This window comes from Apaloderma vittatum, unplaced genomic scaffold, assembly GCF_000703405.1.
Source record: "Apaloderma vittatum isolate BGI_N311 unplaced genomic scaffold, ASM70340v1 scaffold5149, whole genome shotgun sequence".
In the NCBI taxonomy this organism is placed as follows: Eukaryota; Metazoa; Chordata; class Aves; order Trogoniformes; family Trogonidae; genus Apaloderma; species Apaloderma vittatum.
Genome location: NW_009733411.1, coordinates 38,677 through 61,543, shown reverse-complemented (window position 1 = coordinate 61,543; position 22,867 = coordinate 38,677). Strand labels below are relative to the sequence as shown.

At 38.8% G+C, this 22,867-nt stretch overlaps 1 protein-coding gene across 1 annotated transcript in view; it reads right to left on the bottom strand.

Annotated features, from left to right (window-relative positions):
• Positions 1-2,119: 2,119 nt before the first annotated feature.
• Positions 2,120-22,867, bottom strand: part of LOC104278786 (macrophage mannose receptor 1-like) — a 31,499-nt gene continuing 10,751 nt past the window's right edge. Inside the window, exons 12-30 of the mRNA XM_009875874.1 lie at positions 22,135-22,340; positions 21,660-21,781; positions 20,818-20,905; positions 20,017-20,161; positions 19,547-19,582; positions 19,289-19,458; positions 18,583-18,650; positions 17,090-17,190; positions 15,325-15,467; positions 14,012-14,126; positions 12,675-12,823; positions 11,059-11,161; positions 9,915-10,147; positions 8,254-8,419; positions 7,124-7,276; positions 6,750-6,866; positions 4,575-4,742; positions 2,788-2,829; positions 2,120-2,364 (exon numbers count right to left, since the gene is read on the bottom strand). Coding sequence (XP_009874176.1) covers positions 2,120-2,364; positions 2,788-2,829; positions 4,575-4,742; positions 6,750-6,866; positions 7,124-7,276; positions 8,254-8,419; positions 9,915-10,147; positions 11,059-11,161; positions 12,675-12,823; positions 14,012-14,126; positions 15,325-15,467; positions 17,090-17,190; positions 18,583-18,650; positions 19,289-19,458; positions 19,547-19,582; positions 20,017-20,161; positions 20,818-20,905; positions 21,660-21,781; positions 22,135-22,340 — 2,570 coding nt within the window. The remainder of the gene's footprint in view (positions 2,365-2,787; positions 2,830-4,574; positions 4,743-6,749; positions 6,867-7,123; positions 7,277-8,253; positions 8,420-9,914; positions 10,148-11,058; positions 11,162-12,674; positions 12,824-14,011; positions 14,127-15,324; positions 15,468-17,089; positions 17,191-18,582; positions 18,651-19,288; positions 19,459-19,546; positions 19,583-20,016; positions 20,162-20,817; positions 20,906-21,659; positions 21,782-22,134; positions 22,341-22,867) is intronic.

The following is a 22,867-nucleotide window of genomic DNA, read 5'->3' as shown; positions in this document are numbered from 1 at the left end:
TTTTGAGAACTAGGATTGGGATCAAAAGCAGAAGATCAGTTGGAGTCCTCCTTGGACACCAGCCATTGAAGAAGAGAGCTTAACCCCCATGACCCCTCAGCTTTAAAGTGAATATGACATATATGGAATGGCATACTCTTTTTGGCCAGGTTTGGGTCACCTGTCATAGAATCATAGAATCATAGAACCATAGAATCATAGGATCCTATCTGTTCCTCCCTGGAGGTGCAACCTTTTACTTAGTTGTGACCCTTTAAACTCCTGGCACCCCTAGTATGGCACACCAGATCCAGCAGTGATCTTGGTCACTATAGTAGGAAGTATAAAAAAGAACCTTTCTACATCTCAATCCCTGGTAGTAACTATAAACACCAGGAGTTATCACTTCTAGAAGCAGACACTGTCTGCAAAACCACGCTGTTAACTTCAGAAAGTGTAGTCTCTTAGAAGAGACAGAGCTGAAAATAATATCACTGAACAGAATTGGTTCTGTTTAGCCCAAACCAGGAGACATTGCTCTGAGAAAATACGGAGAGGAAATGTGATAAGAGATATTAAATATATAAGAAACTGCCTCAGAAACTGCTAGAGGAGTACAGCACATAAATAGTCTTAAATTACAACACTTTTATTATATGTTTATTAGGGTAAATTTTCAAATGTCGGGGATAAGCAATAACACACACTCACACAGTGATAAAGACAAATCACTACTGCCATTTAAGAACATGCTATACTACAAAAAGCAGATGCTTATTTGTGTATAGATATTTGTATATTCCTCCTTCCTATTATTTTTACATTTATGATAAATTGTTCTATTTAAGCAGACACAAAAAAATTTACTTAAAACTAGCCTCTTAATGCCCATTTAGTGAACCAACATAGAATAAAAACTCATTTACATGTATTTCATACACACGCAAAATATTTTAATTTAAACACCATTACAATCTCTCAAAAGATTAAAATATCAAAAAAATATCAAATTAAATAAGTACCTTCTCTGAACTAAGAGCTTTGAGTCAATTGATTGTGTACATTTGGCATGAAATACACTGGAAAAGTAAAATGAACCCCAAACCTATATGTGAGCCTACTGTGTATTTTTAAGGTTTACGAATAGAGAATGTGCCGGTAGACCAGTATGATATGCTGTGTTGTCTGCTCCGTCATGATGGAAGTCTGGAGTGATACTCAAATATTGAAACGGACATGGACAGGGGGAATTTGGTTAGAAATTAGAAAAGACTTTCCAATGTTAAGTTTCATTAGGCTTTGAAAAAATAGCTATGAAATCTTCACTGTTACTGAAGATTTCAAGAATAAATTTTACGTAATTTTTTCAGGTATGAATTAAGTATAATTCATCCTGCTTATTCCCCCCTTTTACAGAATTTCTACTCACAATACACTCCAACCTCTTACTACAATTGACCTTTCAATGCTACAGAATTACAGTAGATGTTACAGAATTATAGCAGAAGATAAACTATTTACACTGTCCATTCTATCAGTCATATATAGAGGAAAATGTGTTAATTCAGACATTGTGGCCAACACGAAGGGTTTCTGTGGGTATTTCAGTAGGAAAAGGAAGATGTGGACTCACAGCACTGAGCAGGCTGCCTGGCTGAGGCAGGGTGCTGCGCCTGCTCTGAGCAGGGACCTGAGCCAGGTGAGCTTGGAGGTCCTGTCCAACCTGTGCAATTCCAACAGTCTGCACTGGAGATCAGGGTGGCATTTTCAAGATACCTACAGATTGGGATATGCTTTTTGGAGCATGCTACTCTTGCAGTTGCCTGTGATAAGCATGGTTCTTCTTGTGCCTGAAAGTGATGCTGGATTCATGCAGAGGGTGGAGCTACCTGAGTGTTCACTTACACAGTGTAGTTCCAGGTCTACGTGTATGTTCAACAGTTCTCTCAGGTACTGCAGTTTGTGAGCAGATCTCTGGATACGCCTTGCAAGATTGCTTGTTCCTGCTAGTACAGAAAGCAAGAAGCATCCTGTGCAAAATGACTAGAATTTCCATAGGAGAAAATCGCTTTGCCTTAAGAATTCCTGTATTCCAGTGCTTTAATTCCTTCCAAAGTCAGGCCCAAGATCACCCTGCATATTAAACTGTTGCCTGCTCATTTTCTTCAATACTGGTCACAAGACAATTTGATTCATGAGTTCCAGGGTCAGTACTACTACGGTATATGGCATTGTCAAAACTGGCTGTAACTGGTTGTCGATCATGTCTTTTTTTATATAAGAAATAAAGTGTAAGGGCAGTTGCTGTTAGCAGAAGGAGGATCAGTATAACAATCGTCCCACTTGAACTCTTTGCAGCCGAAGCAGAAGCTTCAGGTTTTGATGCTGTGAAAGACAAAATAGAACAATTACTACAAATGGCCAGAGGCTGGTATTGCATACAAACAAACATCTTTCTAAGCCAACTAGGTGAACTGTACAAGTACAGAACAACAATAAAAGCAGTTAAAACTAATGCATGTTCTGGATGGACAATGCAAAATTTGTCTCAATCTCTTCTATCTTCCTTTTAAAAGGAGCATTATATTGTACTATATTATACCCTTTGTAAAGCAAAAAAATATATCAATAAGACATCCAGTTTGAGAGAAGAGCTCTCCTTTTAAACAGACTTTAAATAAAATAATCTGTGACAGTTAAATGGGTATTTAAATGAAACATTTCTGGAGGCAATTTTACTTCTAAATAATAAATGTTTATAAACTTAATGAAATTTTTGTTTAATGGGTTTATAAGAAACCAACTTACCATTATTGACATGTGATTGATGGGTTGGCTCAAATTCCATAACTTAAAAATTAAAATATATATATGTGTTATGCACAGTTTGCAAACAATCATCCAAAAATAAAATAAATAACATACACATTTTTTTTTATTTTGTGTTCTATCAAATTTTAAAGAATCATAGAATCATAGAATGGTTTGGGTTGGAAAGGATCGTAAGGATCATCTAGTAGTCCCAACCCTCTGCCACGGGCAGTGACACCTCCCACTAGACCAGGTTGCTCAAAGCCCCATCCAGCCTGACCTTGGACACCTCCAGGGAGGGGGCAGCCAGTTTCTGTGGGCAACGTGTTCCAGTGTCTCACTCCCCTCACAGAAAATAATTTCTTCCTTATATCTAATCTAAATCTACTCTCTTTCATTTTCAAACCATTAAGCCTCGTTCAATCACTATACTCCCTGATAAAGAGTCCTTCCTCATCTTTCCTGTAACTCCCTTTAAGTACCGGAAGGACACTATTAGTTCTCTGTGGAGCCTTCTCTTCTCCAGGCTCAACAACCCCAACTCTCTAAGCTTGTCTTCATAGTGGAGGTCCTCCAGCCCTCCTTGATCACCCTCACAGCCCTCCTCTGGACCCGCTTGAGGAGGTCCATGTCCTTCTTACACTGTGGGCCCCAAAGCTGAACACAGTACACAGACATGAAAAACTCTTGAAAACGTTTTCCCTGACAATTCAGGCTGAATTCATCAAATATTCCTGTTAAAAATATTTGTTAAAAAATAAAAAAACCCAACTATGGTCTCACTATTAATTGTTTTGAACAATGTTTCTTAGGGGAGCCATGTTCAAAGTTTTTACATTTCCACAGTGTGAGGCTTCACACTGAAGAACTCTTTTATACTTGTAAAAGTGGAAAGTACATTTGACTTAACAGTATTTAAGCTGTATTTTTAGACAAGTTCATTTTCCTCCTTGCATTGCTTGAGAAGTATGGTTCAGCTCATTGCTTGTAGGACTAACTGTCCGGACCCTACAAAGTTCATGGATGACAACATTGCCAACCTGCCAACATAACGGTAATCCATGAGCAGAAGATTCCTTTGGTTCCACATTGCACCTATTGTATTTATGCAGTAGATCTATTTGCCAATGGCAAATCTGGCCTAAATCATACTGTCTCCCAGCTGATGTGTGCAAACCCAGCTGACTCCATGTGCATATGACTCACGCTAGCTGCATGTGTGCAGATTTACAGCCTTCATGCTTCATGTAACTCTTCTGTGCAGGCAAGGGAGACTCACCCCAGCCTGTGACACATGCAGATTTCACATGGGTTGACATCTAAAAAACCGCAGGGCCACAAGCAACCATTAAAAATGAAATGTAGTACATTTGTTTTGTTGTCTTGGCATGTCTCCCTATGTCTGTGTCAGCAGAGCTGCCAGGAGAGTGTCTGCCTTTCAGCACTGGTTCAGTCATCTATTCATCACCTACTGCCTCTTGCAGTCCAACAAGAATGACTATGAATTTTCTCTGCACTCTCAACAGGTAATATATTCTCCCCTACCCTAGGGTACAACAAATGCCAAGAAATCAATGCTTCTAAGCTGAGGAGGAAACAGTCACTCAGGTTCTTCTCCAGCACTATTTCCCACTGCCCTTACCAGAAGTTACTCTTGGCTTTGATGCAGATGCATTTGCATCAGCATCAGTGCATAAAGCATACCCAATGCTTAAGTAGTTTGGCTTGGTGTGTATTAACCACTCCTTCTAAAATATCCCAGTGCACAGAAATTCAGAACTTACTTTTTGGAATTTTGCAAACAAAATTCTGATCAACAGAGCAGTAATAGTTCCTCCAGGTTCCACTTGAGACATCCATGTCAACACAGTGTTCATCAAAAATTACTGTAGGCTCTCCTTTCTCCCAGTTGACAAATTCTACCGCACTTCTGTCTGTCCATATCCATTCCCCTAAAATTCAAAATATTACTTAGTGAGTGGGCCATCCTTTCTAGTCTACTGGGCACAATGACACCAGATAGGGAAGTTATTAGTTGATAAAATTAGCATCACAGAGGGCTCATTTCTCACTCCTTTAACAGCCAGAGATGTTTAGATATAAAAGCACCAAAAGTAAATGTGGACAGACAAACTCCATTAGCCTTCAGAGCCATGGCTCTCAGTGATGTAAGGATGATATGCCCAGGATACGCAAGGACTTTTATCTGAAGCCTGTACGAGGACTCACCCCTATGCCTGGGTGCCTTAAGAAAAGTGGAGCCCTTGTGTGAGCCCCTCTCTGCAGTTCAAGGATCCAGATTGCTCAGATTTTCTTTATATGTGTATCCAAGATCTGTGAATAGCTGCTTTATTAGAGCTGGATGAATCAATTATTTTTGCACACTGAATCAGCTGTCTTTAATAATAACTCCCTGCTCAACTCCTGCTAAGGCCCACCAAGCCAGAACAATTGCCATCTCTGCTCTCTCAGGGCGTGCCTTCACAGCAGCGTATCCTGATGTGACTCGCAGCTGTCTCGAGGCCATCTCCTCTGCCTGCAGCTGCACTTTCCTGTTGCCTTTGCTTGCAAGTACCAATGCAGTGTAGTGGGCCAGGTCAGGAACAAATCTCTGCTATTGCTCTGTTAGTTTCCAGTTAGAACAAGTGAACCTGGCCAACCGTACAACAAAGTGCCTGCCATTGCTGGTGGTGAGAGACAGAGACTTGGGCAGCCGCAGCCAAGGCCACTCGCTGCAGCCCTGTCTAGACTCACTCTGGAGATGTACCTTCAAAGTCTTCCATGAAAGAGAGGCTTCAGAATAACAATGATATAGAAAGCAGGATTAAATTTGCAGGTTTTTTTAAAAAAAAGGCTGAAATATTTTTGGATTAAAATAAAAAGTTGCAGGAAAAAATGTGAAAAAATATGAAATTTATATTAAGAAGTGTTGCTAGACAGCTTATATGAGCGACTAACCCCTATGTTGTTTAGAAATAAATTTCAATTTAAGGCTGCCTCAGCTTTTAATTACAAGACAACATTTTTCTTAAAAGACAGGCACTAGTTAAATGTCAAGAAATCTGAGCAAAAGAAGCTACAGGAAACATCTTAATTAACTACTGCAGTGCCAAGATAGAACCTTTTACAGATTGAAATATACTCTAATTACAGTAAAGATACCAAAAGCATAGACATCTTCATGGTTTATGCTTTAAGTATTTTAGCAGAAAATCTATTAAATATTTTACAGTTGATTTCTCTCTGATTAATTAATATCATAGAATCATAGAATGTTAGGGATTGGAAGGGAACTCTAGAGATCATCCAGCCCAACCCCCCTGCCAGAGCAGGATCCCCTAGGGCAGCCACACAGGAACACGTCCAGGTGGGTTTTGAAAGTCTCCAGAGAAGGAGATTTCACAACCTCCCTGGGCAGCCTGTGCCAGTACTCCATCAATCTTACAGTAAAGAAGTTTCTCCTCATGTTGAGGTGGAACTTCCTATGTTCCAACTTAAACCCATTATTTCTTGTTCTATTACTGGGCACCACTGAAAAGAGATTGTCCCCTTCCTCTTGACACCTACCTCGCAGATATTTATATACATTAATAAGGTCCCCTCTGACCCGTCTCCTTTCAAGGCTAAACAGCCCCAGTTCTCTCAGTCTCTCTTCATAGGAGAGATGTTCAAGTCCCTTGATCACCCTCATAGCTCTCCGTTGGACCCTCTCCAGTGGATCCATGTCTCTCTTGAATTGGGGAGCCCAAAACTGGACACAGTGTTCCAGGTGTGGTCTCACCAGGGTAGAGCAGAGGGGGAGGAGAACTTCCCTAGACCTGCTGGACACACTTTTCTTAATATAACCTATATAATAGTTAGTTTATTAATATTTGTATTTACTATGTTACTGTTATTTAGTATTTTCTCTGTTTATTTAGTATTTATTTTCATCTTGGTATGCATTGTGAAATAATTACCGTCAATATTTTTGAACAATCCTATCCAAAACTTTCTGAAGTCACTTGCAAGTGGAGACAAATAAAGTAAGAGGAAGTTCATTTCAGCTGCATCTTCTATGGAAACCAGAGAAGCACCTAAAAATTTCAATTAAATATTGCATGTCATTTTGGCAAAGTTTTTCGTTCAAAATTAACTATCTCAGTAAACAAACAAGACATATTTAATGATCAACTTTTTCATATGTTAGAAAAGATTGATAATACATTTAAATTAGCTGTAGCTTATAATTTATATACATACATGCGTATCTATGATTATCTCTTGATTTCTGGATTAAAAAAACAAACACACAAGCAACCTTTAAAATATCCTAATAAAAAAAGGCACTTACCCATTTGAATACATGCCATGGAAGCATCAGGCCAGCTTTCCTCAGAAGTGGTATGAACATAGTAGCAATGACCACGGAAAGGAATCCAAGATCTTCCACGTTTCGGTTCAGGACACCTTCCAGGAAGCTGTGGTGGTTCACTAGGGATTAACTCTATGAAGAAGACACATAGGTTTTAAGAAGCCAAGGAAAGCATATACTCCTGCACCACACATCACCCCTACCAATTTGAGAGTGATTTTAGGAAAAAGAATAACTCATAGACTTTGCTAATGATATAAGATTGAACTAAACATAGTAAACTAGTAATAAATTATACTTGTTAGAGCTGCTTCTCCAAACTACTAAAGAAGGCTTATGTCAATCTAACTGCAATTGTCTTCAGCAAGGCAGTTTTTACTTAAAACATGTGAAGCAGAATGAGAAACGACTCAGCATGCATAAAGGATCTCAACACCACCACCACAAACCAGGGTCTTGTGTCCAGCCAGTCTGCGGTAAGGTCTGTACTTGCCCTTGTACACACATCCTAAACTATGTAAAAGTAGAGTTAGTAGCCTATTGCATCACCTGATTAAAGCCAAAGCAGAGTTTAAATGAATATAAAAAATGCTGTGAAGTATGGTGCAGAGATCATAAATTTCATACATAATTTAAAAGATGTTTAAAAATTAGATGTATTTGAACTCTAGAGTATTTCAATAGAAGCTTCCCACTACCTTATACTTTTAACAAATATAAATGAATCAGTTTGGCTGCTACACTGACAGAAGTTTCTTATCTCCCAATACTACAAAATATACTTTTAAATGTAAAAATATATCATTAATATATTTATAATTAGGCTGAAGTAGATAAATTCTACAGTTCTTGACAAACAAGAATGCAGAAGAGAAATATTTCATGTGGCATGAAATATTGAGGTTTTCTTTATGATGTGCATGTGTTGACTAGCCTGTGAAATGAAGTGCCTGGAAATCTGGGGTTTCTTCCTTACCAAAAGCAACAGTCTATCACAAGTCATACACCGTCTATCACAATCTTTGCATACGTGGAAAAGTTAAATTAAAATAAAGCCATTAGTTGAAATTCCAGTCTCTCAAATTACGTTTCTCCCTTTCACAACTTACCATCAGATTGTTTACAGAGAGATAAAAACGTTTCGTTGCACCATGCTGTCTTCCAAAAACCATCTAAATCTATATAGACACAGGCTGTGTTCTTATTTGGTTCTCCACTGGCCCAGTTATGATATCTGCTTCTCCTTCTATCTGACCATATGTAATGGCCACTAGTCTAAAAGCAAATGACAATTAAAATTGTGTCACATTATGACATCACAGGAGTTAGATTGAAAGAACATTAGGATTGAACTTCACAGTTTCTCACAAAAAATTAATTCATCTTCTGTCATGAATACCTAACAGTCTGGTCTGGACTTCCACCAGTGTTATTCGATTCACATCATCCACCTCATACACTAAATGGGGAAAGGGTCTTGCAGTAACAAATTTGAATATACAGTTGAAGATTTTATGAAAGGACTCCACATATACACAAAGATAAAATAAAGATTGTGGAGAAACTATTGTTAGGTCTCCTCTATCACAGGCTTCTCTATATTTTTAGAAAGCAGACAGAAAAAGCAGAAGTTCACTGGAGAGAAGAATACTGATGAAGTTTTTCATGGGACACACATCACCCCCTCACCTCTCTCAGCCATGCTAGTAGGGCTTGTGATAGGTTTCTAGTTCTTGCAAAGACCAGAAATTAGCAATGAGCTAAGTATATTTTCTTTCAGTGCATTTCATCACTATTTGCAGAGGATGCCTCCTGTCACCCCATCCTGTGCAGCCTAGACCCTTCTTCCTGTGATATCTGCACAACTTCGGTTCCACAAATATCCAGGTGTATCATCTTTTTTTCATGTTCTTTCTACATGCTCCTAAAAGATGCTTCCTTTTCAGGCCTTTCCATTCTTCAATGACTGAGTTGTTGGCACTGGCTTCGGCTCCACAACACAGCCTAAGGTGCCCTCGTTACCAGAGGTCTGTGCCCACCTCTGTGCTGCACCTTGCCGTTTCCCCTCCCGCACAGCTCTTGCACTGCTAGGCTATGAATTAAAACAAAACTTAAAATAACTTCATGAAGAAACAACTATTTTTAACCCAAGTTGTTTTTGTGGTAAGGTCCACAACGTGTCCTCAGAAGCAGCAATGCTTGCCCACATGAGCGTGTGGTAGACCGTGACGCTGGAAGTGGAAAATCCATAGCCACTTTTACCACTGAAGCCACTGCCTGCTGCAGCTGCCACCGCAGCTACATCCTTGGTGGCCTTTGAAATGCAGGCTGTGGCAATTCTCACTTACATTATGGCCAAGCATTTGGATGTGTAAAGCCCCTGACAGGGAGAGAAGTCAGGTACCTCAGCAAGATTTTGATGCCTTGTCCCTGGATGCCCCCTCCCTGGAAGAGTTCAAGGCCAGGCTGGATGGGGCTTTGAGCAACCTGGTCTAGTGAGAGAGGTCTCTACCCTCGGCTGGGGGTTGGAACAAGATGATTTTGAAGGTTCCTTCCAACCCAAACCATTCTATGACAGGAACAGGCTGCCCAGGGAGGGGGGGGAGTCACCAACCCTGGAGGGGTTTAAAAAAAAAGTAGATCTAGCACTTGAGGCTATGGTGTAGTGGTTAGGTATGCTGGGATGAAGGTTGGACTAGAGGATCTTCAGAGGTCCCTTCCAACCCCTAACATTCTGTGATTCTGTGACTCTGTGATTTGATGGACTCACTGTGTTGCTGTTAAAGCCAATCCATACAGGCTCCTTGTGCTTTACTATTTGTAACCACAGGTAAGATTCAGCATAAGGATCCAAAACACTGGCGAGTTCTGCAGACTGGTCTCTGCAGTTCTTCCGTGCTTCTTCCCAGCTCATTTTGTAGTTGATGACTGCATAGCGGTCATCACCATAATTGTTAAAGCCAAACATTGGAACTACAGGTTGGGAGGTTTGCAGTTTAGGATCTGTAACAAGCCAACAAACAAAAACAAAAGTCAAATGCTTTATATTGGGTAGACGTACAACACTGAAAGAAGATCTAGCATACTGGAGCAGTCTAGTATTTAAGAGAGGCTGGAATAACAAACTAAGATATGTCCCAACTATCACCACAGTGATGAAAGCCAAGTTTTCACATTCTGTGACAAAGTTTTCTAATTCTTGTCAGGATGACCTTTCAACATAAATATCTGCATCACCTCCAGAAACGTGCCTTTTCAGCTCTAGACCTTCCCAAAGCATACTGTAATGATGTAGGGCATTAAAGGGAACAATTCCTCCACTTTTTCCATCATATATTAATATTTGTTGTATTTCTGACAAGGAACACGGTACAGTAAGCACAACATGAGGGTATAACTTCTGCTTTTGTAAGCATTGGAACAGGCTGCACAGGGAAGTGATTGTACTTAATACCTCCCTGGATGTATTTAAAAGACTGTAGATGAGATGCTTAGGGACATGGTTTAGTTGTGGACCTGACATTCCTAGGTTAAAGCTTGGACTCAGTGATCTTAAGGGTCTTTTCCAACCTAAATGGTTCTATGATGAAATTGCCTGAGTAGGAGTGCAAATGAAATCAAGTAGAGCGGTGTTTCAAAATAAAGAATTTGCAGTGATTTTAAGTGTAACAATAGTATTTCAGTTTTGAAGAATTTACTCATATAAAGACAAAGTACTCCTCACTGTCACCTGATCACCAAAAACAGTAAAATACACAATGATCCATAGGTTTATTTTTTTTACTGGTCTAGCCCTTAAAATAGGAAATATTAATGGTTTTTCTCCAAAAAACCAAAATGTGTTATCTTTTAACACCAGTTTGTCATAACCCCAATATATCACCTGTACTAGAAAGTGGTGAAAGAAAACTCACCTGAATTCTTTTGGCATATGTAGCTTTTGCTTGTTTTACATTCTTCATCTTTCCATTTCCCTGCCTGTTCAATAGGGTTCTTCATCATAAAGACACAGTCATCCTGCAGCAGAAATGAGAATAACAAGAGAGGGATGTGGATAGATAGGAAACCTTCCTGCTCCTTCTGGATGTACAGGCTCACATGCAGTGCCACACAGCTGAATAATACAAAGGTCATACATATGTACTCATACAAACATGTATGTACTCATACAAGCAATGGTCAGGAGCAGGTATATGACAATAAGCATTTCCAGCTCAGACTTAGGAGAGCTTGCCTTGGATGCCAGAGGGAGTTGTGAAGCAAATCGCAGAGGCAGGAAGATGTGCCGGGGACTATCAGGGTGTACATAATCTCTGTGCATGCACGTGTGTGTGTGTTTTGGGCATGTGCTAGGGCTGGCTCACAGGACATTTCAGGTCAGTTGCTGTTTTCCTGAAGGTTATGAGGAAACTCTCCTTGGCACTGAAGCGTTCCTGTAAAGTTGAAATCATCTTCCTGCCCCAATTTGGCCCCAGGAATGAAAGTTGTGACCACAGTGCAGTAATGTAGAGGTAGTGATCAGAAACAACCTCCCTCTTTACTGTAATTTGGGCTCTTTAACTTCCCCCTTTTCTTCCCACAGCATGAGAAGGTGCTACCTGGCTTCTGCAGCAGAAGGTAGCAGCTCTCCGCACCTCAGCATAACTCATGCTGCCTCCAACCCCCCTCAGGGACAATTACCCCAGGTCTTGGCTACAAGTGAAGGAAGATGTATGTGAAGCAACTTCTGTAGGGCATGGCCTTCTACAGAAAGCGTATGCACATTTGCGATGTGGAAGTCCTGGAGATCCCAAAACCCATCTCTGGCCTGGATGGCAGCAGAGGTTGGACCTCACAGAAATTTTTCCCATTTCAGTTGAACTCAAAACAATTCTGTTATGGAAAAGAGAAGGACTTGTTAAAGCTAGCACTGTGCTATATCTCTACTATAGAGCAGTATTCTACATTAGCCACTTTTACAAATATTGAATAACACTCAGCTTTGTCTTCAGTTAAACGCACACTAGTATAGCAGTGTTGAAAGTTTCAAAGCAAGCAGAAGGGATTTTTCAGAAGAAAGATTAGAGGGAGAAGATAAAAATGAGAAAGGAAGACACAATTGCTTTCTTTTGAGGATTCCATTCAACACATTTATCTTAAAAAATTCAGCGCCAAGAAATGTAAATACACAGTTACCTGAGTATTTTCACCAAGTCTAAATAATATTCACTGTACCCTCAAATTATACAGTTACTGCTATGCTATGTTTCATTTGAATCTCCTGATCAGTCATGGTAAAGTGAGGGAAAATTTTCACTTGTCTGAATTTTGCATAATGCTTCCAAATCTCTGTCTGGTTTCATACAGAATCATGATAAAACACAGAAGTTGAAAAAAAAGTGTGAAGGTAGATCTCCCACGTGATTACTCTGTTTTTAAAGACAACAAGAATACTAAAAATCTTCATAAAGGAAATTTTAAAGAAAATACAGTTGTCGCTACACCTACCAAAGCTAAAATGTTTAAGAAATAAACAGAAATTAATGTTTACCTTACTATAATAACTTCGGGAACCTTTTGCCCAATTTGTATAGTAAACTGGGCTTCCATCTGTCCATAAGTATGTGTGCTCCTGATTTATGTCATTCAGCCCAATCCAAGCATCAGTTGCAGCATGTTTTAAGAGGGCCATAAGGTAAGCTGAAGGAAAAAAGAAAAATTGTACAAGGAGAAAAACTGAATGCACCTGTCCCCAACAGTGCAGATCTTAGAGTGCCTGGAACCAGGATGATGAGTTTTGGTCTTCTCTTTTTTTAATAAAGGGGTAATTTTATGATAAAAGTAAGAAGAATAGATAGTCATCTGATTTTAAAAGGCAGAAAAAGTATTTACAAACTCAAAATCAGGCAAATTTTGATGCATAAAATTGTTTTCAAAAATAAGGAATTTATGTGTACAGTCTTCTGTGTAGTTCATCATGTGAGGAAGGAGGGAAAATGTTTTAATGGTATTACAGAAATTAATTAAAATGAGCACACTAAACCTTGGTACATAGGAAATAAGTCTCTGCACTTCCTTTTCTTCTTTGGTAACTTCTTTGGTAATTGGACTTAACTTCATTTCTAAGCAGGCATAACACAAATAAAACTACTTAACTAAGGACGTATGTACTGAGATCTCAAGCTTTTCAGAAGGCCAGATGCTGTTTCCCTTGGCTCTCACCTAGACTGGATTAAACAATGTCCTTCCTCTGCTATAGAAAAAAAGTATAAACCATGAGCACTGATGGAGTGAACTAGGCCACCACCTGTGTGCATCCCTCCAGATCGGAGGCATTACATTTCCTGAGCAAATATGAAATCTCACTAAAAACTTGTGCCATGCTGAGCAGCAAGACCAGTGGGTTGAGGTCCAGCAGAGCAAGGGGAACAGGGAGAATCTGGGACTCCAGTGTTGGAGCCTTCTGCTGCCTGAGGATGTGTCCTCTGCTGACACCCACAGAATTTGGCTCAGCAGCTAGCAGCACGGTGATCTGTTTTGGAAATTACTCCCTTTGTGTACTAGTTTTACATGTATACTTTAAAAAAAAATTAAAATACGGACATTTTATTACATGACAAGCTCCTAATACAAAATCTTAGTATTTGAAGAGTATGAATTTCTTTGTATGTTCTATCTTAACCCCAAAGCTATGATTTTAAAAGTTAATCAAGACAATAAAATGTATGCAAGCATTTTTCTAAAGGTACAATTTCTCATTCAACATAACTCTATATTAATATGGCATAAGCAATAGCGTATATTGCAGAAGATATAACATCTGTTGTAATCTGTTTATCAGGAATTACTTGATGTCTCTTCCAGTATCAAAACATTGGTACTTTATACCTTGCATTTCCTTTTTTGATATAGTAGCCAGGTTTCCCCCAAAACTAATACAGTCGTTCCGTGCAGCGTGCCATGTCAATGTATCATTTTCATTAAGGCCAAATGCTTTGAAACACTAAAAAAGTGAGACAAATCTGTTACTGGATGATGTTTTAATTTCTGGTGAAAGCATTTGTAACAAGATAAGCTGGATATTTTAAGCAAAAAGGGAGGTTAGCTATTTTGACAGTCCTTTCTAGCTTGTCTTCAGGTCTTTATGAAAGAAGATCTGCACTAGAAAACCAGTATAAACCCTAATATTTTAACATACACTTAAAAGAACGAATATGTCAGTCTATTTATTTCAGTAGAAATTGTGTTAATGTTTCTGAGCACACCTCTTAGGTGTGGGAAGAATGCCTCAGAAGACCTCAGAAAACAAGTATAAGATATGCTATTGAAGCTAAACATCTCAGTTTGTTCTGGTCTGATTGTCAAACCAGGTTTGGTTCAGGATAATCTGGGAAAAAGAGTGATTCTGACATTACAAAAAATCCCATGAATTTACCATTTCTTATAATATGATCTATGAGATTTAACAAAAATGTCTTTAGACAGCTTTGTCAGAATCAAGGAGCTTAAATGTGCAAATTAAAGCATGTAACTGAAAAGTTAATCAGGCGACTTGGGGAAAAAGTTGGGCAAAGAGGAGGTAGCTCCATGATGGTCAGAAATGGTGTATAAATACTGGAATTAAGGAAGGAGCTTCTGGAAGCTCCTCATCCAGGACGTGAAGAAGAAAGACACATTTTAGCTTCACAAAACACCATGAAAGGGAACAAACTCTGACTTTGTGACTCTTTTCCCCAGGTCTCAGAGAGGGAAGGAAAGAGGAGACAGTAGCCAGTGAATCCCAAAGGGGTTCTATCAAACTGAAAATATATTTTGACTTAGCCAAAAAGAAGACAGGCAGAGATAGATGAAGCAACATAATCAAGGATTCTTTTCATTGCTAGGTGTATTCTCAACAGTATACACTGTTGTTTTATTCCTTTTATAGCTTTGCTGATGACAATCTATGGATTTTATATACATACAGTCTCCTATCCAGAACATTTGTCTTTTGAGAAGCCCAAGAGCGATCTTACATAATAAAGTGTGATGAAGTTTATAATTGGATTATTTAAAAACCTTTTTTAGAGTCCCTAAATATGCAAAATCAGAATACATTTTGGAATAACGGAAAACCCTACTACAACTGAAAAAGTGAAGAAAGAAGGTGGGGTTTATTCTGCTTTTTTTAAAATACAATATACTGGTATTTCATACTGTACCTTGTTATCAAAGAGGAACCACTCTTCTGGACATCCACCCTTTGGTGGTGGTGAAGTTGGAGCAACAGCTGGACGAACAGTATTGTTAAGCCTTTCACAGATGAATAATTCAACGCTGCCACAGTTGAGATCATTCCATGTACCTGAAAGGAAATCAGAATTAAAAAAAAAAAAAAGTGGCTGAGACTGAGCTAAAGAGTGTCCTTTCCTAAACAAAATCTGTCAGTGGAAGTAGAACTGACTATAGCTGTATTTCTCTCCTGCAGAAATAATGAGTAACTTTTATGTATATTCCTTAAAAATATTCACATTTCCAGCAAAATTCAGAATATGAATATTTTGTCTGAGTCCAGAAATATTTCAGTACTGCAAAACCATAGCATTGCCAAAGGGGAGTTTTACACAGAATCACAGAATGTCAGAGGTTGGAAGGGACCTCAAAAGATCATCTAGTCCAGCCCCCCTGCCAGTAGGTCACACAGGAACGTGTCCAGGTGGTTTTTGAATATCTCCAGAGAAGGAGACTCCACAACCTCCCTGGGCAGCCTGTGCCAGTTCTCTGTCACCCTCACAGTAAAAAAGCTTTTTCTAATATTTTTGTGGAACCCGCTATGTTCCAGCTTGTACCCATTGCCCCTTGTCCTGTCAGTGGACGTCACTGAAAAGAGCCTGGCTCCGTCCTCCTGACAGTCCCCCTTGACATATTTATAAACATTTATGAGGTCACCCCTCAGCCTCCTCTTCTCCAAGCTAAAGAGACTCAGCTCCTTCAGCCTTTCCTCATAAGGAAAGGATTTAGTTCAAATGCTTAATTCACCTCCTTGAACTCTGTAAGGTCTCTAGGATCACTCTTTCTATATAAGGTACTTAGTCCTTGTTAACTTACTACTTGAGCTTCTCACAGTCTTATAGTCTTCTGGCTATCTTTTCTCCCCATAGGAGTGTGATGTAAGAGTATAACATCAGCATCATCATTCGCATTTTACAGATCAGGAATGAGTAAGAAAATGGCATTCATTTCATTAGCTGCAGACAGTTACAAGATAATTTTCTACAGCAGAGCTAATCACACATTTACTGGAGCTGTTGTCATTATAAGTCAGTGAAGTTAAGGACATAACTCATCTTATCTTAAAGAAGATGTCCAAAATATGACATAGTATTTACTCCCAAAAAGTGTTCATTTCCTTCCATTGACCTCTAACAGAGCCTAGGCAGATTACCTCAGCTAGAAGAGTAGAAAAGGTTAACTGCTCCAAAGAAGACTAACTGCTTGGCTAGAGTAGGCACAATTACTTCCAACTCTCTATATTCAAGGATATTTGTATTTAATTTAATTAAATAATATACAGCATCGTTTAGCCATAATCAAAATCATGCTCAAGACCTAGATTCTCAGGAACTGCACAAATGATGACAGACAGCTGATGTCCTCAAGAGGTAGTCATAAAATGGACAGAGGTTAGAGAAAAAACAGTAGTGACTCTTGTCTGCAGATGGTCTGATGCCCAGCTGATTTGTCCACGTTGAAATTTTCTGACACAGCTAGGAACCAAGTTGCAGATGTAATCCAATGTATTAGCTACATAGAGTTGATTTTTTTAAAAGTGCATAAATGAAAGAAGAGAATATGATTTATTTTCCTATATTTTTTAAACACTCTATCAAACATCACCCTGCTCAGTATTCTAACTCCCCCAAGCCTGCACATGCAGCCCTCCCAAGCCTATGCCATGCTGTGCAGACTGAATGTTACAGGACTCACCTGTTTGGGTATACATGACCACACAGTTTTCATCATTATTTGCAAAATTAGGTTCATTTGGAGCCCAGGCGACATAGTTCACTGAAGTTCCATCCATCCACCTGAAAGAAGTAATTTGGGGGAATAATAATTCTTAGTTGAATTAGCTGTAAAAAGGACATATCCGCACTTTGTATTTTAAGTTTCTTATATCCCAGCTTACAAATAAATATGTTCTCTGGTAAAAGGAAACCGAGAACTTGTAGAGTAAGAGAGTACTTTGAATCACGTACAGGGAACCACTTGGAACCATTTTCTTAAATAAAGAAAATCTTTAATATTATAAGGCTCTTCCTTTCAGTTGTTCAACCATCATTTCCTAGTTTGATGAGTCACAAATTTGTTGCCAAAAAGTAGCCATGAAAAAAACTGAAAAAGCCTTAATATGCTGGAAGGAGGAAAGTCAAGTGAGGAATCTGCCAAGACCGAGAGCCTTCAGATAACCCCAGCTGTGGGGCAATTTAGTGTTTTTCCGTTTCTGGAGACCAAGTAACTGTATGCATGTTTTTGCAAGTAAACTACAAACAAGGAATTCAACAGGATGCCGAACTGCTTCCATTTGCACATCTCCTGAGCCAAATGGGGAAAAAAAAACAGTACATAATGAACTGGGAGAAATAATTTAACGACTAATAGTGGCACCATCTTCCAGCAGTGAGGAGGACGAAGCTAGTGAGGGATCAAGGGAGAATTTGGCAAACAACAGTGTTTTCTGAGCAGCAGTGGGAGCTCCAGGAGATGAGACTATCCAGTATCTATGGCTTGTGGCCAAGACAGATGCTGAGGCAACAGAAGAAAGACTGAAAAGTAAAGGCTGTGACTCATCTGACCAAGCTTCAAATCCTAGGAGAAGGCACTAGAAAAAGAGTCATGGGATTGGATTGGGACTGGGCAGAGAAGAGTGCCACAGAAGAAACTCTGTACGTCATCTAAGGCTCCAGAGGTTTAAGACATTCTCAGGGCACTTTGTTTCCAAAGACATTTGTAGAAGAGTAATGTCTCCATGTAGCCTGAAGCTGTCCTGTCCTGGGCTCTGACAGGCCTCTCCAGTATTGATGTTTCGCTTCTAAAACCTACCATGATGCCTCTTGCTGCAGGTTTGAGCATTCTTTTTCTTTGACCATGTTAATATTCAATAAGGTCTACAAGTACCATCTGGAACATCCTAGAGACCTCCATCCAAAAATATCTTTAATCTAACAAGCAGAAGGGGATGACACTGCACTGAACATCTCAGCCACACAGTACAAAAGCAGTCTATAGAACCAAAAGAAGGGGAAATAGATAGTGCAAATATAATGGGAGAAGTGTTCCTCTGAGGAGCAGAATTGTATTTTAAAACTTTATGTTGAGACATGGCTGTAGACATTTTTTGTCAGTCATTGAACTTTGTCTCTTACAGACAGCCATGCCGAATATTCATATTATGAGTCTGACAATTTGTTTTTACTTACCGGAATGTCCTGTCAAGGCTCACACTTAAACCAATATAAAAGTTACTTCCCCAGGCTTTATAGAAAGTCTAAAACACAAAAGGTAAGAATTTGAATGAGCTATAAGAAAACAGATTTCAAATAAAATAAGCAAGCTCTCAAAAACTGCTTTAGTTTCAGTTGTACATGTAAATAGTATGCCATGTGCGGGGGATTGCTGGGTTTAGGTGCCTCAACTGCAAATGCAAAATCACGTGGAAGAAAGGATAGAATTGTATTTGTTTTTAATATTATTAATCTATTTTGAAAGGAGTATGTTGTCATCAGGTTATTGTCCACCTATTAGAAAGCATTTTGGCTTAAACCTTTTACTGAAAATCTGAAATCTGTTTTGACAAAAATACGGAAAAAGCTTTTCTTGAGCTTCATTAAGAGAATTAGTTTGAGAGTAAAACATAGTAACTGTAGCCTTCAGTAAAAGAGAAAGGTTTTTGAAAGTTGCACCCTGACAGTGTACTTGAAAAGAAGCTGAGGATTTATCTACGTGTAACATTTATCAAAATAATGATTACAGTAGAGCTCCTAAGTAGATAAGCCCATAGAAAATGGCACTGTTTTAGTCTTTTTTACGATGCAGACCACTGTCTAATATTTCACAAGCAAGCTGAAAAAGGTGTCTCAGTGCAGGAGAGAACAGTGCACTTTTGAAGTAGAACATGCTTCTTACATATTTCCAAAGAAAATTTTTTTCACTTTCACTCTCAATGACAGCAAGATCACCACCATTCTTCTTGCAAAAGTCCCTGGCTTTTTCCATAGGCATCGGTTCCTTGCTGAAGTAGTATTCATTGTGATTATATATTATCCAGTCATCTTCACTAACGCTATATTCATAACCTGGAAGGGAGAACATTAAGCAGTCTGTAATAGAAACTAACATCACTATATGTTGATTTATTTCTGTTATTGGAAGTACAAGACTTACTGAATGTGGAAGCAGGCTCTGGTTTCAGGGATGCTCCTGCAACGTAAACCAATATCTGAGTATATTATGACATCTCTCAATTAAATGTATTTATACAGCTGTTAGCATTTTAATTCCAAGGAATAAAAATAATCTTAAGGGTTACTCAGTATGCTTCTTTTTGTCACACAATTTCTCAGAATATCTGAAAAAAAAGGTGTTACACTCAGCAAAATACCACTGATTACAAGTTAAGCTTACAGATGAGGCTGCTGGATTTCACTTAGTCAACATGCTGCATATACATCCCAAACTTACACGTGTATCTCATGAATGAATTCATAGTTTTCAACTGCATTTGTTAAAATGTACTATGTGTTTTACTGTGTTTGACTGCATAGTCGGCTCTGATATATGCAGAGTGTGATCTGACCTAGAAAGGGTGTTCTTATCTGTCTCTAAAAGTTGCTCAAGGAAGAAGGTCATCCTACCTTTTTTTATCTGGCAAACATAGTCCTGCATATGTTCACAAAATAAATCATTCCAGTTCATATTACTGTAGCCACTAAACACGCCACATTTTTCATTTCCATCATAATTGTTTGGTTCTCCATGTGCCCATTTTTCAAAATTTACCTGTGGTAAAAACACAGCTTTGTTACTATTCTCTTTTTAAAGTGAAACAATTGTCTTATCCTGTTAGAGAGATTTTATGGTCTGTTCTGTGCTTTGGTGCCAGACCTTGTAAGGAGAAGGACATGGCCCTTGCACAACATTGTGATTCATCTGTGTATTTATAAGCTGTGTTGGCAAGCCAAGAAGTTGTTGTCTGTTATCAGGAGAGATGAAATTCTCCTGTCAAGCTCTAGAAGGAAGCGTCTAAGTAGCATTGTGTGAATCCTGGGTTGGTTATCTTGCTCTGATGTTTCAACCTGAGACATTCCACCAGTTCTGTCATATAGACTTGGGCCTTGCAGACCTTGATACACTTAAGACAACAAGGGCAACAAAGCCTAGTTTGTTTAGTGATAGAAGAATATTTCTAAGAGAAAATGGGAATATACAGATTAGTACAACCAGATTTTTTCAGATCAAGAGATACATTCCATCACCTTTGCTGTTATTTTATTACTCTAAATGTCATACTGTTATCTATAACTATGAGCTATCAAAAGATAAAAACTAATTCCTAGAGTGGAATCAGACAGTAAAGACTTAAGATCACTTGCAGCTGGTATAGGAGGAGTTGTGCTAGTTAGACCAAAAGCTCAAACAATAAATTATTTACTTACTGGTGAGCCATCACTCCATACAAATCCACCATCAGAGCCCAAGGCACTTAAACCCATCCAGTAAGAATTGAAAAGATAATCTCTCTTTCTGAATGATTACAAATATAAACAAACAGACATGGTGTGAAATAGAGAAAAAATTATATCATTACATTATTCTCAGTGTTTCAATGCTTTAGGTATCATTTGAGATAGTCATATAAAGTAATCATTCCGTTGTCATATGGGGAAAAAACACCTTAGCACTGCATGTGGCAGGAAGCAGTGAAACACCGAGCTTCATGAGAAACATCTCAAGCGTCATGATTCCACAAATACTGAGTTAAATGAAAATATATTTTAACATCTAGGTTACATCAAGTAGCTTAGACACCCACATTCTGACCTGTCTGTACTCATAGGCTTGATTTAAACATTTACGTAAGCACATCCTTAGGTCAGGTTTTCCTTAGTCTCACAATTTTTCTCCTTGACTAAGGAAGGAAAGTAGCACAAGCTATTCCTTTAATCAAGAGTATTTAATCTACCAATAAACTACAAATGAGATAAAAAGATTAATTTTATCTCTTTGAACTAAATTCATTTGAAACCAATTTTGATGATTCTTCTTTCATTTTTGTGTATGTTCAGGCTACTTCAGTGCACAGCACCACCTCCCCAGAGCCTTGCCAAGAAACCCTATTGCTCACCTTTTTCTGCCATTTCCCTCTGCTACTGTGCAAGGGCATACACTGTCTTTGCACAGTAGAAATTGATAACCAGAAATCCTTTATGTCTTTCAGAAAGGTCTTTTTTCTTCCCCACCCCTTGATATTTAAACAATAGACTGTGCGGATACTTACAAGTCAACTATTAGGTTTTGTTCTTCTTCACTGTGGACACATGCCAGATCTCCTCCAATGGCTCTGCAAAAATCTCTTGCACCAAACCATGTTTGCATTTTCTCCCTTCCTCCCTGAAAAATCTATAAAATGTGGACAATTAAATACTCTACTGGATATTATAGAAATTTAGAAACAGAATTCTGGGCTTCTATCTTTCCACTGGTCTTCTGGTCTCTAGTTTTAGATCTTACTATTTAATTGTTCAACCATAAGCCTGCGGTCATCAAATTTGATTATTGTAACTTTGATTTTCCTGTCATCTCAGAGTCCCTGTGACTTGAAACTTCAGTTCAACCTGCATTCAGCACTTCTCAGCACTTCCAGCCACACCAGCTCTTACTACAGGCTACCTGTATCAGGGTGCAGGGTAAAATCCCCCTTCCATGCATACATGAAACATATTCTCATTTGAAACAACAAGTTAAACACCTACTTTGAAGCAGAAGGTGCTCTCAGGAATGGATTGCCATCCATCGGGGCATGATGGGGCAGGCGTTGTCATTGGAGGAGGAGGAGGTGGGGGGGTCACTCCTTCCACCAGCTGCTTGCAGACAAACATGTTTGTTTCTTCACAGTTCAAAATATCCCATAATCCAGCTGAAGTTCCTGTTAGCATGGCCACGCAACCTGACTCCCTTCCTTCATGAAACATAAAATTTTTAAAACTTACTGATAATTGGCTGCATCTGCTCAAAGCATATGCTGCTTACTGAAGAGTAACCTGTCCCCACTGTGTTTGGATGCCTACAGTGGCTCCCTTGATATCAGTTAAATTATAAAAGAATTTTTATCAAATTCCTTTTACATTATGCTGTGAATTTACTTATCCAAACAATCAAACATCAAAGAGTTGGATGCCTTATAGTAGCTCCCTTGCATTTCAGTTAAATCATAAAAGAATTATTATCAAATTCCTCTTACATTATGCTATGAATTTACTTATCCAAACCATCAAACAGCAAAGAGTGGATGACACCAACAGACATATGCAATCCCAGGGGGGCTACTGGAAAGAGTTGTCACAATCCCCGATTTTATTCCTTTAGCACAAACAGAAAGTTGCACTGTCATTTCTGCCTTTTTATGCCAGAAGGGTTTCTAAACCACTTTTTAGCTTTCAAACCCTCACTTCTTGGGTCCCCAGAGCATAAACTCGGTGGCCCCAT